This window comes from Solenopsis invicta, chromosome 10 (genome assembly GCF_016802725.1).
Source record: "Solenopsis invicta isolate M01_SB chromosome 10, UNIL_Sinv_3.0, whole genome shotgun sequence".
Classification (NCBI taxonomy): Eukaryota; Metazoa; Arthropoda; class Insecta; order Hymenoptera; family Formicidae; genus Solenopsis; species Solenopsis invicta.
The window spans coordinates 565220-584335 of NC_052673.1; the positions used below are offsets into that span (position 1 = coordinate 565220).

The window sequence follows — 19116 nt, forward strand, 5'->3', positions numbered from 1 at the left end:
TTTTCCAAAATATTCACATAAATATTATTACATTACATAATTCCAATAAACAAAACAATATTTGTGTAACATTTTAAAAAACATTTTTTGCAAAAAAAGAATCTCGGGAATATTTTTTCGGAAATTTCCAAGCAGTCACCCATCCAAGTCGCGACTCCGATGAACGTTGATTGACCTCCGTGATCGCTGCGAACTGATTCCTCATGATGACCTGTGAACACTTTATGCTGATATGTGTATATAATTGGTAGATCAGGTCAATATACGTTATCGAAAAAATGAAATATGTATAATTAAAGCACAATATTTATATAAACAAACATAAAATATAGTTTTTTTACTAATTTTGCAAATACAGAATAGCATCTGGAATAACTTTTCTGTTATTTGTTTAAATAAGATGCAATTAGAAAATATATATCAATATAATACATTAATTAAATTAAATATAAAAAAATTTTTATTAAAAAAACAATTAAAAAATATTGTTTGTTTATTGGACTGTAGATCGAGGTTTCTTCATATATGGACCTATTTCATCTATTGATATAAATATTTATGTTTCTTAACAATACTATGTTGCACACAGTACCACGGGACCGCATGTCTTTTTCTAGAGTCTTATAGCGTTTTTCACTGGGAGAACTGGTGCGCACTGAGTGCCCACTCGCTACGGGCAACGTGTTTCACTGAACGTTTCGGTGCGCATGAAACCGGTGCGCGCTGTTTCACTGGGAAGGCTAGTGCCGAATTTTTGCCCTTTCGTGCAAGATTTCGGCACGAGCTCCCAGAGACGGTGCCAGTTCAGTGCAACATGGCTGCGCGGGACGCACGATTAGCAATTGCATTACTAGATTTGCTTTCTTCATCATCATCTAGCAGTGATGAAGAAGAAGTATTAAAAAATCCACGGAAAATTCCGAAAATCAAAAATTTTGTTCAGGTGGTGCATAACTTAACGGATAAAGATGTAAATACATCTGTTTTCATTGTTTCTGCAGATTATATGTATATTGTATTACATATTGTATTACACGTGAAGCAATAATATATATTGTATAAATATATAGTATCAATAATACAAATAATTATCAAAATATTTAAGATAGACTTGGTAGTATTAAAATTAGAGAATAAAACGTAGGAAATGCGAGTCAAATGCGGTAGTTGGTGCGTCAATAATATAAATAGTAAATATATTTCGCTATCAGTACATAAATGTGAATACAAATAACGGACGCGTTTCGATTTTCTTTGAAGTCATTCTCAACGATAATTTTAAATTAACAATTAGCATATATGATTTTGTTAATTGAAAATTATCGTTGAGAATGACTTCAAGGAAAGTTGAAACGCGTCCGTTATTTGTATTCACGTTTATGTATTAATAGCGAAATATATGTATTATTATATTGACGCACCAACTACTGCGTTTAATTCGTATTTCCTACGTTTTATTCTCTAATACAAATAATTATATTATTAATAATTGTATTATTAATTATATTATTATTATTACTATTATTACTATTACTACTATTACTATTACTATTATTATTATATTGCATTATTATTATTATTTTTAATCTAATGGAGTCTGTGGTACTTACCAATTAATTTTATTATTTTATTAATTTTATTATTATTTTTATTAATTAATTTTATAGAAATTTATCAATTTCTTTTCTAACATGTTCATTGAATAATCTCAAAAACCAAGATCATAAGTATATACTTACTCTTTAATTTATTATATAAGTCCGTTTCAAGCGGCTCAAGGGTTAAAGTTAATATTTCACTATTTATTCTAAAAGAAATACACAAACTAATCGATCCTTCCATATTAAATTACAAATTTTTGTGATGCTAATGTTCAAAAGGTATCGAATATAATGCGCCATAAAACTGCACGGAAAATAATGGACGTGTTTAGCTGAGAGTGCAAGAAACTCGCACTGTCAGTGCACTCGGGCAGTGTCGCCTGAACTCGGCGAGTTTCCAGTGCGCACTCAGTGTCGCCCAGTGAAAAACGCTATTAGGCCGGTATTCATAAGTTTTAGCTTAAGACTGTCTTCATAAAGTTTGTGCTCAAGCACTAAAATTTTAGAAATGTTCGGAATTCCCTAGAAAATGTTATAGTATATGCATACGTAAAGGAGATCCGTGTACACATACATACATTATATCAGTGCATTTCTCGGATTTTAATAAAAAGTAAGTTAATATATTAAGTAAATTGAAAATAGAATAAATATTGAAAGAAATTATAACATTGAAGTGTAATATTACTATAATATAATATTTATGATATAAATCTTAAACTTATTTAAATAGAGAAAACTAACCTTATCTAAATTTCATTGTAAATATTCTTTGCCTTTATATTCTTTTTTATATCATATTTTTAAAACATAATTTTGTTTAGAAATATAATGTCTAGTAAGAGAGCTATATATTCCGATTTGGAAAAGCAAATATTCCTTGAGATTTTAAAAAAGTACAAACACGTAATTGAGGCTAAAGGTACAAATTCTTCTACATTGAAAGAAAAGTCAGAAGCTTGGTTGTTAATTATGACGGAGTACAATGATTCTTCCTTAATTTCTACTAAAGTATGAAATGTAGTTTTTCTTATTTTTATATCAATTTTATAAATTCTTTTTAATATAGGCAATATTTTATATTATAGAGAGACGTACAACAATTGAGAAAGTATTGGTCTAATTTAAAACAACAAAGTAAAAACATATTGACTACTGAAAGACAATCAAGGTTTCTCACAGGAGGAGAATCACAACAAAATATTGACGAAGTTGATCCTAATGTTTTAGACATTGTCCCTGATTTAATGACAACAGCACCAACTATTTCTTCAAGTAATTTTTCTACAAAAGAGTCTACAGGTATTTACATAAACTATTCTGAAATAATATTTATATATATATATTTTTTTTTAATTAATAAGAAACAAGCAATTGCTTACATTTCTTTTTGAGCACGGAATTTTGCTAATTTGACTCTTTCTTCTACTTCCTTTTTATCTAAGACCAACTTTTCCAGCGTAATTTTATTGATAAACTCTTCTCTTTCTTTCTTGAGTTTACATATCTCCATTTCGTGATTAATTTTTATATCTGCTAATTCCATTTCTTTTTCATAGACTATATATATATATATGTGTGTGTGTGTGTGTGTGTGTGTGTGTGTAACTTTTTTAATTAAAGGAATGATATTTAATAAAATTAATAATAAATTTGAATATTTTAGATCGACAAAGAGAAGTTTTAAAAGCCATTAAGCAAAATTCTTTGACAAGAATTGATCACATTTCTAATAGAGAACATTGGGAAAAACAAAAAAAAGGCTTATCATCCAATACATCATCTAATCAATCAATATCTGATAATAGTAGGTTAAATAAATTTAAACTAATAAAGTTATTTCAGTAGTTGTATTAATGAAATAATTATTGTTAATATATTTTTTATTTTTTTTTTTTTAGTAAGTGAGAATGTAAGTGACACTATGATAATTGATTTTGAGATGGACGATGCTGTACCAATAGAAGAAACTTTTAGTAATGACTGTGGTGAGAAAATACCAAATATTATTCAAAATAAAAAGCTGTTGTTATTGGAACAGATGTACATATTATGAAAATCATGTTTTAGATACATATATTGAAAATGAAAATACAGATTTATTAGAAGATATTAAGAAAAACAAACGTGCAAATGTCAATAAATCATGTCTCAATTTAAAGAAGCAAAAAAACGGAAAGAATGACATTAGTCTGTGAAAAAGAAATGGAATTAGCAGATATAAAAATTAATCACGAAATAGAGATATGTAAACTCAAGAAAGAAAGAGAAGAGTTTATCAATAAAATTACTGTGGAAAGGTTAATCTTAGAAAAAAAGGAAGTAGAAGAAAGAGTCAAATTAGCAAAATTCCGTGCTCAAAAAGAAATGTAAGCAATTGCTTGTTTTTTATTAATTAATCAAAGTATATTTTATTTTGCATTATATTTTCAAACATTTTTTTAATTTTAGGGGAGACCATTATTATATCTCTGGGCCACAATAAGTTTTATACAAGTTATATTAAGTAATAATAAGATATATGCAGTTAAATATTTAAGATATATGTTAATAAGTTAAATATTTTTATATAACAAGTTGAAACGTGATTATTAACTTATGTGTTAACTATACATATAAGATAAAAAAGTATTATTTTTTGTTTCATTTATTCGTTTATTTTATGTTATTATAAAAGTTTCTATTTGTATTTTGTGATAAAGTTTAAGACTGATAATACTAATAAATGTACAGTCAAAGGAATAATTATTTTCTTTCATATGTTATAAGCATCGTATATTATATGTATATTGTTAACAAGTGCCTAATATAAAAATAAAAGTGTAATGAAATAATGAAATTAATGATTTACTTTTACATTTCTAAATCAATTTTTTTTAATATGTATTTGCTATTAGGATTTATTTAGAAATCATTGATAACAATTTTTAAATTTTGAATAATGCTCTAATAGTCATGATTAACGTTATCAAATCAATGCGTTTTAAAGTTTTGTAATAAAAACATTTAATATGAACTAATATAATTAGATTACAATATAAAAGTGTATGAATATGCAAAAGTAAAAACGATATGCGAGATGCGATTGATTCGCTTACAGTTTATCACAAACATGAATTTCATACAAGATATAGATTTTCAAAAGATTGTGTTATGTGTATGGATTACTACCTTTGGTTATAGTCGGTTTAATAAAGCTTGATATGCAAAGTCTTTCTGATAAACCACTTATATTCAATTGCTTGTTTACATATATTTATTATTTTAAAACTTTAAATCATTATAATAGAATCAAATAATTCTCGAACTACGTTTTGCCTAATAATATAACCATCTCCAGGCTGCCAATGAGGTTCATTGTAATAGAGTTCCTCATTATTTTCAATTATTGCATTAGGCTCTGGTTCCTCTGGAAGAACATCTTTATAATATAATGATAAATTATGTAAAACTGCACAAGCTGATACGACTCCAGTACAGGTTACAAGTTTTAAAGATAATCCTCTTGATAAACAAGGAAACCGTCTCTTCCATACTCCAAATGTTCTTTCAACGACCATTCGTGTTCTTGATTGAATTTCATTATATCTATAATAAAAACTTTAATAAATAAAGATAATTTTTTAGATAAATTTTTATAAAATTATTTTATGATTCCTAATAGGTTCTCATTACTAATATCATTAAAAAGACTTAAAAAAAACTAAAAACTTTAAAATATATTAAATTATATTTTTCTGACCTCTGTTCTTCCTCGTTTTGTGGATTTCTAAATGGCGTTAAAAGAAATGTGAGAGAAGGATACCCAGAATCTCCAACCATCATTCCTGTTAATTCACGTTGTTGATACTGTATAAAAACTCGAGAATTTTGTAAAATCCTACTATCGTGTTGGCTTCCTGGCCATTCTGGAACTAGGTCCAAAAATTCCATTCGTGGTCCTACAATAGCCTTATACAAAAAAATATACAATAAAGAAACAAAAATGAATTTAAATGACATGAACACAGTTTTCATTAATTTACCTGGACATTTAAGGAAAAATATCCCTTCCTATTTCTATAGATCTCGCCTACTCCTCCAAAGTTATTATGTAATAGTCTTATGAGTGCAATCTATTGCTGCGTCAATACAAGGAAGTCCAATAGCTCCATGTCCATATCCTAATTCTTTAAACAGTCTTCGATTTTCTTGTATAGCTGCTGGGTTTGTTATAAATTTGACATAAGTATTTAGATAAGATGCTAATATAGCAGTTACTCGAAATATAATTCTGCTAATTGTTGGTTGCGGTAATTCCATGAGATCGCCATTCACTTTCTATAAGTCATAAAACAAAGTATAATATAATTATTTATATTTCTTTTTAAGATTAAAGACATGTAATATAGAGAACTTACTTGAAAACTGCTGGTAGCATAAAATCTTAAACAAATAAGCAATTGAATAACTGGTTCAATAGGAAGACCTCGCATATCAGGCTTTGTTAAACCATCTTTGACCAGAGGTAATAATCCATACATAACACACTCTTTTGAAAATCTATATCTTATGTGAAATTCATGTTCACGATAAGCAGTAAACGGATCAATTGCATCTCGCACATATCGTTTTTCACGTATTATATGAATATCACCTTCTTCATCAGAGGAGGAATCAGATGAAGCTTCAAACAAATTAATGTCAAATTGACCTAATATGTTAAATTCCATAGTTTATCTAAAATATTAAATAACCCGAAATTATTGTATGTATTTGCAACTAACCTATAAAACCTTAAATAATAATTATGTAAATAAATAATAAATAATAGTATCGCATATAAAATATTTATCTCAAATATTGAGTTTTACACATGATATTATTAATTTATATAACATACAGCACCACTTTTTTATTTCAGACCTATCTTAAGTCCACAATTTACTGGACTCGGCTAAGACTTGCTCAAGATGTGGCACAAGCCATGATTGTGTATTTAATAATCTCAAGTCGTACTTGAGATTCGACTATGAAACTGGATTTGCTTCATTAAGCATGGTCTCAAGTTCTAGCTTTGAATTCATTCTTCAGCAATGTTTATGAATCGATCACAAGCTTAAGCATTAGCTTAAGCTCATCTTGAAACTCAAGAAACATCTATGAATCCCGCCCTAAATTATTCAAGACTCAACTGTGCATATAGGACGTTCTCAAGATAGTTTTGGACGTTAAGCTGGCCTTGGCGAAGACTATCTCAAGATAGAGTTTAAGCAACGTCTATGAATCCCGCCCATAGGGTGCTTTCCAGCTACGACACAAATCGACACTGTGTAACACAGTGTCCATTAGTGTAAGAGAGAAAATTTTAGTCGTTTCACTCACACTAATGGACACTGTGTTACACAGTATCGACTTGTGTCGTAGCTGGAAAGCACCCATAGTCGAGTCTCAAGTCAGCACTTAAGACCGTCTTGGCGAAGATCGTCTTATTCGAATAAGATCGTCTCAATAGTAGTACATTTCATAGTCATGACTTGAGGCGAGCTTGGCGAAGAAGTTCTTGCTCAAGTTGTGCGTATTTGATATAAGATCGTCTTCGCGAAGCAATGCTCAAGCTAATGCTTATTTATGAATCGGCTGTTTCCGTGATATTTCTTTTGAATCTTCCAATGGGAATATTGCATACATTGAGCTAAATGGAACAGACTCAATATTCTATTGTATCTGTAACATTCTGTCAATCAGTGCAACGAATTAATTACATTAATTTAGCATAAAGATTAAAAGAAAAATACTCAGGTATGTAATATTAATTAAAAAACAACATATTCGGAAATTGCTAATTTTTATAAAATTACTAAAAACAACAAACTTAACTATTATACCTGCTTTTATATTATAACCTCAACAGTAGATACGAGAATCTCGACTGTCTAACGAAGTTTGTTATCCTGATTCTTTCACACAGTGTAAAAATCATAAAAATTAATTCTGGAGATTCAGTAGAATTAATTTTTACATTGCGCAAGAGAATCAGAATTACGAACTTCGTTAGATAATCGAAATTCTTAAGTTTATTATTGAGGTATAATAAATACAGGTATTTGAGCTTGAGTTGGTTTATTTTTAAAAGTAACAAACATGTTAAAAAAGAAAGATTTGTTTTTACTTTATCTAGTCTTAAAATCATATATTTATAATTATATGTTATTTGGCTAATTGAAAAGTAGAAATTTTATTACACAAAGCTTACATGCATATAATAATTTTATATGCAAATATAAAAAAATTCTTCAATAATTCTTATATATACTTTGACATCTCTAGAAAGTATTTGTATAATTGTTTATTTAAAAAATTGTATTTAAATGTTATAACTAATTACTTAGTTTTTTAAAGAAAACAAATATGTAAATTACTTCATTGTATGCATATAGGATTAATTTATCTTGTTTGTTAATTGAAAATGTATATTTTATATTGTTGCAGAATATAGGAAGTACAAATTCCAAATATATAATAGTCATTCTATCGGTGCAACCTGTATTGTCTCTGGTACAACATTATGAATTTACCCTCGAGCAAACTCTTTCTAAATTGACAAGATTTTTTTTATCGATTGGGAGCTGATGCAGTATTAGATATGATAATGACTGATGATTTTGTTCTATTGGACACCGTCAAAGAATTTATCGAGCGTTATAAAGCTAGTAAGGAGGGCACGAAAAATCAATTACCATTGCTGTCCTCTTTGTGTCCAGGTAAAATAAATATTTATGAAAACAATCAATTAAAAATTTATAATGTTCTTGTTTCTATATCAGGTTGGGTGTGTTACGCTGAGAAAACTCATGGAAATTTTATATTGCCACATATAAGCGTTACAAAATCACCTCAACAAATTATGGGGTCATTAGTAAAGTACTACTTAGCTAAAATTATGGGTCTATTGCAACAGAACAGATATATCACGTAACTGTAATGCCCTGCTATGACAAACAGTTGGAAGTTTCCAAAGATTTTTACAATCGGCAGAGAAAAACGAGAGACGTAGATTCTGTCATAACGTCAAGTATATACATATATCCATATTAAACCTTAGAATTAACATTTAAATATAAATTATGGTATCAATTTTCAGTTGAATTAGAACAGATGCTGAATGAAGATGGTTAATTAGTATTAAATAAAATAAACGAAGGTGAAATTAAACAACCATTTCGTTCCTACAGTGAAGAAATTGGAACTAAATTATGCAGTCACAGTGGCTCAGGATCAGATGGTTACTCAGACTTCACTTTTTGTTACGCAGCGAAGAATCTTTTCGATGAAGATGTCACAGTGGATTTTAAAAGTCTTAGAAATCTCTACTTCCAGGAAGCAGAATTGAAGAGAAATGACCAAGTGTTATTAAAATTTGCTATTATTAATGGCTTCAGGAATATACAGAACATAGTTCAAAAAATGAAAAACGGCAAGTGCGTTTACGACCATGTCGAAACATGCCCGTGTAGTAATTGTTTTATTTAAAATGTATTAACACGATGCATGTAATAAATAATTAAATTTAATATAATTTTATTAGGTTGCCTAAACGGCGGGGCGCAAGTGAGACCCGATGGAAACATTCAACCTCAAGAACTTGCATTGGCATTGGAAAATATGTATCGTAAACTCCCGTTAAGTAAATCTCTGAAGAAAATACAGTTGTACAGAATTTGTACAAAACTTGGTTAGAAGAACGTACAAAGTTTACGCGTATTTTAATACACGATATTACGAAATACAAAAAATGAACACAGCACTCGCAATAAAGTGGTGATGTAAACTATGTTATATATGTCATTACTTGTATAATCTATATTTTTTTGTACAGTAAGTTCATTGGCTGATTGACTCTATTTTTGCAATATAACAAAAATAAATAAATTACTAATTAATTATTTGACGCCCACTTAAAGCCATGACTTAAAATATATACCAGCATGTTATATAAATAAATTTTATGTTCCTATATATGTCTATTTAATATCACCTTATATATACATAGCTTACATTAATTGTAAACAATTAAAATAATAATCAAAAAATTTTATTTATTTAATAGAGAATAAGATACAAGTAATTATCTCCAAAAATTCTACAATGCGGGATCATATAAATTAAAAGTAATGAAGGATAAAATCCTTAAAAAATATGATTGAAAATAGAAAGAATGTTATAAAATGTAAGATTATTTATTAAAGTTGAGTTTTGTGATTATTAAAGTATATCTTAATCAGCACACAATAATTTTTAAATGCTTTTTTTAATATTTATTAATTATTCATTATACAATTCATTATAACAATAATATTTATTAAAAATTTATTAAATATTTATTTAACATTTATATTTCATTAATTACTTATTTAAAATAATGATTCGGGAAAATGTTTATTTAACGTTTATTTGACATTTATTTAATATTTATATTACATTAATAATTTAATTGCAATAATAATATTTAATTAAGAATAATTAGAAATATATATTTAACATTTTTTTAAAATTAATTTAATATTTACTTTGCATTAATTTTTTATTTGAAACAATAATTTTAAAAACATTAATTTAACATTAATTGCATATTTATTTTACATTTATTTAATATTTACTTAATATCCATTAATGTTTAATTCAAATATTACTTAATACTGATAGATATTTATCGTCTCGATAAATCAATAAAATGTTATTGTCCGCTGCCGAAATTGCGTGTCCGCGGTAATTTTTAATATATTTAACATTTTTAATATATTTCTTCCTATCAAAGAATATTATTGATTATATAATTACATTTATATTATTTCAATTAAATCACTCTTATATTTTAAGTAGTAAAAATTTACATAGTAAAAATTACAGATAATTTATAAATTTTAACACCTATTTTATGCAATTTTTGCACAGATGGAAGAACTGCATAAAGAGTATATTAATGTAAGTGGTGTAAAAAAACTAAAAATATCTTTTATATTTTTTATATTTTTTTCTAATACCAGTCATGTTTTTACAAGAATAAAGGAATTAAAAATTTACGAGTAACTAGTCTCGTCTTTGCTGTCATTCTTTGAAATTTAAGTATTTCAACTTCGGCAAACATTAATTTGAGGTTAGAATAGTACTCTACAGCTTTGCTTAAGTCTACTTCGACCTCGACTTGGCGAAGATCGTCTTGTTTAGCTGTACATACGTCATACAAGACGTCTTATTACGACTATGAATTCATGACTAATAAGATAGTCTTAAGTCTGTTCTTATTTCGAATAAGATCTGTCTATGAATCATGTTGAGACCGAAGAAGACGTTTCCAAACAAGATCGTCTTGGACAAGTCTTGATTTGAAATTTTACTCAAGCATTTGCTTGATTCATGACTATGAATCTAGAGAGCAACTTAAGACCGTACTTAAGACGATCTTGAAAATAAGTCACGACTATGAATACGGGCCTTAGAGTCAACATTTGAAGGATGTCTGAAGACGTCTATGCAAAGTCGATTTGCAATCAACTTTGAAAGCCTGACTTGGATGAGTCGACTTACAGTCAATATATAGACACTTGTACTTTTAGGCTCAATGCACACAGGGTGCGTTACGCGTGGCGAATAGCCAATCATTCTTTTGCTTTTTTATTTCTTTCCATAAAAGCGAAAAAATGATTGGCTACCTCGCCACGCGTAACGCGTTGACGCGTGCTGTATGCATTGAGCATTAGGAAATGTAGAAATTCAGAGGAAAATTTAGTAATGTCGCTCGACTTTAGTTTGCTAAATGCGAATGAATAATTATGGATGAGTTAAATTAATTATTATACGCGAATATTCTGCTTTGGCTTTTTATTAAAAAATTACGATATTGCAATGTTTCCGGAATATTACTGACATATGCCATGCGATGTTGCAGGCATATTGTTAATTTATGTTTCTGTAATGTCTTCGTAATATTGCATTGCAATCTGCAACATTGTTGCAATGTTGCTGGAATTTTTTGTGCTGTATGGGAGCTCATTCTTATAACTTTCCAAATTTCTTCTAATCCAAGTTTAAAAAATTTGAAATAATAATTATCACAATTTTCATTAATGTACAAAGTCTCAATCTTACCTTCACGTTCTTTTTTTTTTAAGTAGCTTTGAATTTCTCCGATTCACTAATTATCTTCAATTCACGTATAAATACAAGTATAAATACGTCCCAGTACCGGAGCCATAACCATATTAAATCTCAAAATTTGGACCCAGTTTTGATTGGTCTAGAGTATGGTCTACTGCGCATCTGGTTACTTGTTTCACCTTTCTTAGGCTGAAGTCCCATGAATTGCTATTTTTCGCATAACGCGTAATGCGTAACCAATCAGAAGCGTTCTGCGTCTTTTGTTGAGCCTTTTTATAAAGTTGATTGGTTACGCGATACGCGTTACGCGAAAAATAGCATTTCATGGGACTTCAGCCTTACATCCATGATCCCGATTGCCCACCAACCAATCATCTTGACTTATCTAACCCAACCTACGGAAAATCTCTAGGCATCTGCCATTGGCTGCGTTCAGCAGACTCTACAGTTGAGTGAGCGCTCGCTGTTATTGGTATATTCTTCTAAATCTGAAAGTCTGATTGGATGATTTAGAAAAATATCTCAACATGTTGAGTCTGCTGAACGCAGCCATTGTGAGTGGTTTGTGCGTTATCGGAACCCGCCGGATGAAAATACGAAAAGTGAGAAAAGTCGACAAAGATACATAACCGACCCCCTAAAACTCCCTTCTACAGACTATTTAATTTCCCACTTCACCACTAGATCGCAGTGTCTTGCTTTTTGTTTCCCATGTTAAGTATACATAACTTTTATTTCTCATAGTATATGTTCTGTAAAAGCACAACAGCGCCGCGCGGTTGCATACGTGGTTTGTGTCAATCGTGTCAAGTTGTGTCAATTGCAGTCTATCACACGATCACAGCCCAAGAGATTTATGGCTTCTAATTGCTTTTAATCATAACTGCGTGAATCTTGAGCACACAATCGAAAATTGTCAGTTAATGAGATAGTGACAATTCGCGTTTTATAAGTGTTTGCGGCCTGTTCGATGTGATCGCAAACGCGGCGATTCCGAGAGGGTGATTCCGATGGACCGTCGCCGTCTGTTCGCTAGTATCGCTATCGACAACAATCGGCGTGGCAGAGCGTGTCAATTCGATCACCGCCCGACGACGGCTAAACGCCGTGGCGCCTAACTTCTCGATCCAGTAGCGAGTCGTTATGCCTCTGGTACTGGAAGTCGTGCCGATCTAGGAGAACGCAAGCAACGGTGGCGATATCAACGATGGCGAGCACCGTCGTCGCCGTCGGCAGCAATCCGGAGAATGCCTCCAAGTTTCTGGAGGCCCTGCAGTCTGATCTCAAAATACTTGCTTCGGAGACCAAGAAAAAGTACCCACAAATCAAGGAGGTATGTAGCTGCGAGACTGTCATCTGTTGTAACCTAATTTGACTAGACCTTGAGAAATTAGAAGCTTTAATCTTGATTTGTACTGTTTCTTCTTAACACTAGAAGCAGAGAAAATAGACAAGTATAAAAACTGTTTTACTTGTTAGAATGTATTGTTAAATGGAGTACCTTAGTTGCTTGGTACTAAGCGAGGTACTAAGCCACCATAGCTACAGTCACAAAACTAATTGTCCATATTAGAAGTTTGCTTTATTCTATAAATTTTTACTAAATATAATTTTTTAGAGTAAACTAGATTAGAAATGAAAATTCTTGCTAGTGATACATTACTAAAAGCAATCATCAAAAGCATACTTTGAAAACTGAAAAGATTTTGGTCTGTTTAAAAAAAATCAGATTAAACAATGTATTTAAATAAAATTGCTACAAAGCACTGATTCTAACTTTGTGTAACTGTAATGGTAACAGTAATGGTAATGTAATTTTACTTATATAGTAATGATAATGAATTCAGCCATTGCTTTCATTACTACTTTAGTTTCCTATTCAATAGATAGAACATTGTTTGCATATTAGAGTTTTGATTGGATAGAAATATTCAGAATATTTTAATTTAAATCAAAGCAATGAATTTTATCAAAATAATGCACAATACAATTGAGAAATGTTCTTAAATATGTGGTTAATCATTAAATTAATTTAATTTGATTTTTTTGTATTGGTCAATGATATTTGATTTATTATCAGTTATATATATTAATACATACATACCTACATATATTTATGTATATGTAGGTATGTAATATATGTATATATACATAGGGTGTTTCTAAACCCACGATAAATATTTTAATGACAGATTCTTTGGAAGATTTCAAGACAAAAATTCTAATACCAAAATATCGAGGCTATGATAATTTTCAAATGAGAACAGTTTAAAGATTACAAATGACAGGGCTAGAATTTAATGTGCTTCCCTGAACGGAATGTCTTTTACAATAATGAAATTATTGTAAAAATATGCAATCAGAGTTTTATTAAGAATCTAATTTTATTTATCTATAATAAATTTAATATAAAATCAGATAAATATTTGTACATAATAGTTTAATAATTGTGTCGATATTGATGTGTCAAATGTCAAAATTGTCAAAATATCAATCATTGTTTATTTGGTTCACATGATAAAAGTCTTTATGTAAGATTGGCCTATAAAGACATTTTTTTATCATTACTAGAGAGAGGATATTAATGTAGGTAGAATAATGCACATACCGATTACATTAACTTGGGAAAATAGACATTTTTTCTGTGGATATAATGAGACTAATTGTAAATGATTTTTACAGACAAGTTTGCATGCTGGACAAGAATTTGTTACTTAAATCATTAACAGAATTTGGATATCAAATCACCACAATAAGAATAATAATTTTTGGCGCATATAACTAGTATTTCTTTTTCGAATTATATCTAGGAAATGAAAGATTATAGTGAAATGGAACGAAATGCATTTTAAAGCTAAAAGTTTACTTTCATGTAACATTAACGAAATGTAGAGACAAATTCTGGTGCAGGTATTATAACACCATGAAAACTTTTAAAATAGTCGTTATTTTATCTTGTTGATGTCATTTTTCTCAAAATTATAATGTGATAGCCGAATGTGAATAACAAATTCATATCCAACATGCAAAATAGTCTGTAAAAATCATTTACAATTAGTCTCATTATATCGGCAGAAAAAATCTATTTTCGCAGGTTAATGTAATTAGTATGTGCATTATTCTACCTACATTAATATCCACTTTCTAGTAATGATAAAAAAATGTCTTTATAGGCTGATCTTACATAAAGACTTTTGTCGTATGAACCAAATAAACGATGATAGACATTTTGACAATTTTGACATTTGACACATCAATATCGACATAATTATTAAACTATTATGTACAAATATTTATCTGATTTTGTATTAAATTTATTATAGATAAACAGAATTAGATTTTTAATAAAACTCTCATTGCTTAATTTTACAATAATTTCATTATTGTAAAAGGCATTCCGTTCAGGGAAGCACATTGCCATCTCGGAGCACGCAAAATTCTAGCTCTGTCATTTGTAATATTTAAACTTCCCATTTAAAAATTATTATAGCTTCGACATTTTAGTATTAAAATTTTTGTTTTAAAATCTTCTAAAGAATCTGTCATTAAAATATTTATCATGGGTTTAGGAACACCTTGTATATATGTACATACATATAGGGTGTCCCAAAAAGATCATATTTTCTGTTAAGAGCAGATTCTTTAGAACATTGTAAGAAAAATTCTAATACGAAAATGTCGAATGTATAATGGTTTTCAAATTATTTGCTATTAAAGTTTACGAATCACAGAGCTGACATTTCGCGCATTCGAGCATGGTGACATGACAAGAGGTGAAGGTATCACAAGAGTACCTCTTGACATTAAGGCCATCAATAAAATACACAGTGACATTTTTATTAATAAATTATTTCCATAGAAAACATATTTGTACATTACAATGTGCATAAATAATGTTTTCAACTAAATATCAATTCAATAACAAGATGTTACAATTGCCGTTGGGTCAACTGTCAAAATAAATTCATGTGTGTGTGTGTGTGCGTGCGTGCGTGCGTGCGTGCGTGCGTGCGTGCGTGCGTGCGGGCGGGCGGGCGGGCGGGCGGGCGGGCGGGCGTGCGTGCGTGCGTGCGTGCGCGCGCGTGCGCGTGCGTGTGTGTGTGCGCGTGCGTGCGTATGTGTGCGTGTGTGTGTGTGTGTGTGTGTGTGTGTGTGCGCGCGTGCGTGCGTGTGCGTGCGTGTGCGTGTGTGTGTATCTACAGGGTGTTTATTAATGATTGTATACACTTTTTACCATAAGAGCATGCCTTAATCATGATTTACCAACTGCGCTCCGTGTAATTTATATGGAGTGACGTCCGTAAGTCACCTCTTATGGTAAAAGGAGTATACAATCATTAATGAACACTCTGTATATACGAGGTGTGATCAAAAAGTAAGGTGACTTTTCATTTTTATAAAAAAATATTCATTTATTCATCCAAAATTATGTTATCCCCTTCAAAATAATTCCCCTCTACAATGCATTTGTGCCAGCGCTTTTTCCAGTCGTCAAAACATTTCTGAAATGCACTTTTGGGTATTGCCTTGAGCTCCTCCAGCGATGCAGCCTTAATCTCCTCAATCGTCGAAAATCTTCGTCCTTTCATAGGCCTTTTCAATTTTGGGAAGAGGAAAAAGTTGCAGGGGGCCAAGTCTGGTGAATACGGTGACTGAGGCATGACGATAGTATTGTTTTTGGCCAAAAAAGTATTTACTAGTAACGACGTGTGCGCAGGTGCATTATCATGGTGCAGAATCCATGAATTTTCTTTCCACACTTCCGGACGTTTTTTTCTTATTGATTCACGCAAACGTCGCATAACCTCAAGGTAATACTCCTTGTTTACCGTACGACCTTGTGGTAGGAATTCTTGATGCACAACGCCATGGTAATCAAAGAAAACTGTGAGCAAAACCTTCACATTCGAACGAACTTGGCGTGCCTTTTTCGGTCTTGGCTCTCCTGGGCTCTTCCACTGGGATGATTGGGCTTTGGTTTCGACGTCATAACCATATACCCATGTTTCGTCACCAGTTATAACCCTTTTGAGCAGATCAGGATCATCATTGACGTCGTTCAACATGTCTTGGCGATGTTCATGCGACGCTGCTTCTGATCAAAATTAAGCAGTTTTGGAACGAATTTCGCTGACACACGTGTCATACCCAAAACATCCGTTAAAATTGATTGGCATGAGCCAAACGATATGTTAAGATCATCAGCTATTTCTCTAATCGTGATTCGACGATTTTTCAACACAATTTCTTTCATTTCCTGAACGTTTTCGTCGGTTTTTGACGTGCTGGGGCGTCCAGAGCGAAGTTCATCGTTAACATTTTCTCGGCCCTCTTGGAATAACTTATACCATTTATAAACATTTTTTTTGCTCAAAGTTGACTCACCGTACGCCACTGTCAACATTTCAAGAGTTTTTGAACACTTAATACCATTTTTTACACAAAAATTAATACAAACTCTCTGCTCCATTTTCAACAGCAAAAAATCGCCGAGCACGCAAACACGAGTCTAACCTTTATTCCTCTCACATGAAAACAACACATGCTATATAGTCAAAACTGTGAACATATGATCGTGACGAGTGTACCAACACAAAAAAAATTTTTAAATTAGAGTGTACAGAGCGTGCGAAATTCAAAAAGTTACTTTACTTTTTGATCACACCTCGTATATGTAAAATTTTTACTCAGTTTTATCTTGAAAAAAAAAAAACAAAAAGCAAATTGCTTTGTTGAAGTATTACAATAATTTCTGTCTTGAAATCCTACATATTATGGAGAAGATAATAGTGAGGACAATTTGAGATTGTAGATTTTAAATAAAAATGAAATTGTTGAAGTTAAATATTTTTTAATGACAAACGCTTATTGTTATAAGTTTAAAAATTGTTAGATTTTATGTTCTGGACTTAAACAATTAAATTTAAAAAGATTTATTTGTATTTTTTTTATTAAAATATGAACTTTAAACTTTATTTTTCATTATTAATTTATTTGTATTTTATTTTAAATACAGGCTGATTATTAATGAATGTCCCCATTTTTTACCATAGGAGCACGATTTATCGACGGATACGTATTTCTAACATATTATATTAGAAATTACAAATGCGTACTCCTATGGTAAAAAGTGGGGACATTTATTAATAATCACTCTATATATGCAAAAATAAAATATTTAAAACATAGATTGTTAAATAATATAAAAAATTTTTTATTTAGAATAGTTAAAAAAGCTACATGAATTTTCTAATGTTTTTTGAATTACTCTATTTAAAAAATTATGTTGGACATTAATGATCCTGCTTTATAATTAATAGGTGCCAAACAACACGTTACAGGATTAATTTTGGTTGGCCTAGTAATCATATCTGAGTGATTGTTATTGAATGATGATAAATTAAATATTATTGATCAATACAAAAAAATCAACCTTAAATTAATTTATGAGTATTTTGTGTGGTAAAAACATGCTGAGATGTGAAAACGTATATTTAGCTATGAGTATAAAATACTTGTTTAGTACTCACAAGCACTCACATTGACAATTTTAAAGCTGCACGAATCAGTTTATAAAGTTTATAATTGTTGTTACATAATAAAAAAAACAAGAGACATCAAAAAGACATCATACTAGAAACTTTTAATGCAAATTTTTTGCAAACACTTGAATATTACATCGTGCTTATTCATGAATTGGAGGGTACTAAAATATATTTGAAGTTATGTGAAATCTGCGCAGGTACCCTATTTAATTTTTCTCTTGTGAGTAAAGTACGAACATATTAGCGCGTTCTCACTCAAAAAACGACCATAAAAATGATGTAACGGATTAAAAATGGGCTATAAACGATTCATATGAGGTGTAAAAGCGATGAATTATTTTTGTAAATGGCATTTAGTCTAATTGTCAGAGAAATTATTAAAGACAGTTTGAAATTTTGATGTCAGGTTGGTGTTTTACAGTCTTAATAAACTTAATCAATTTATTAGAGCGCAAAAGGATATTCTGTCTAACAATAAAAAGAAAAATGTATACAAAATAACATAAAGATTGTGATGCATCTTATGTTGGACAGACTCTCTAATTACCAAAAACTAAAATTTTGGAATATCGAAATGATATCCGAAAAAAACACACTATTTGGTCATTTTTGAGTATAGGATGCATCATAATCATGACTTTAAATGGGATAATGTTGAGATTTTTGATAATCAAAGGTTCCTCAGCAAAAGATTAATTTCAGAAATGGTATTTATTAAACTGCAGAATAATAGTTTAAATTTACAGACAGATACAGAATTCTTACATAATGGATATTTAGCGCTATTAAATAATATTAAAGACCGAGATTAACAATTTCTAAGTATTTTCGAT

General features: G+C 30.1%; 2 protein-coding genes and 2 pseudogenes across 9 annotated transcripts in view; 3 read left to right on the forward strand and 1 right to left on the reverse strand.

The window, feature by feature from the left end:
* Nucleotides 1–2106: 2106 nt before the first annotated feature.
* On the forward strand, nt 2107–4440 carry LOC113002761. Its single transcript, XM_039454199.1, has 7 exons — nt 2107–2214; nt 2426–2612; nt 2690–2903; nt 3268–3408; nt 3503–3589; nt 3672–3970; nt 4053–4440. Exons 2-6 carry the CDS (start codon nt 2433–2435, stop codon nt 3797–3799), a joined length of 750 nt encoding a protein of 249 aa, XP_039310133.1. The 5' UTR covers nt 2107–2214; nt 2426–2432; the 3' UTR covers nt 3800–3970; nt 4053–4440.
* Nucleotides 4441–4812: 372 nt separating this feature from the next.
* On the reverse strand, nt 4813–6313 carry LOC120358852 (annotated as a pseudogene).
* Nucleotides 6314–7279: 966 nt separating this feature from the next.
* On the forward strand, nt 7280–9154 carry LOC113004226 (annotated as a pseudogene).
* Nucleotides 9155–12314: 3160 nt separating this feature from the next.
* LOC105194437 (protein MON2 homolog) overlaps nt 12315–19116 on the forward strand; it is an 84559-nt gene continuing 77757 nt past the window's right edge. For 5 of the 8 annotated variants that reach the window (XM_039454696.1, XM_039454700.1, XM_039454697.1 and 2 more), the window contains exon 1: nt 12315–13071. In XM_039454696.1, coding sequence (XP_039310630.1) covers nt 12946–13071 — 126 coding nt within the window. In that variant the 5' untranslated portion in view covers nt 12315–12945. The remainder of the gene's footprint in view (nt 13072–19116) is intronic. The other 3 variants (XM_039454695.1, XM_011159338.3, XM_011159336.3) reach the window with 2 other exon arrangements.

Coding starts and splice junctions, on each gene's coding strand:
- LOC113002761 (XM_039454199.1), top strand. CDS start 2,433: ATGTCTAGTAAGAGAGCTATATATTCCGATTTGGAAAAGCAAATATTC. Junction 2,904..3,267: donor TTCTACAAAAGAGTCTACAG/GTATTTACATAA, acceptor TGAATATTTTAG/ATCGACAAAGAGAAGTTTTA. Junction 3,409..3,502: donor TCAATCAATATCTGATAATA/GTAGGTTAAATA, acceptor TTTTTTTTTTAG/TAAGTGAGAATGTAAGTGAC.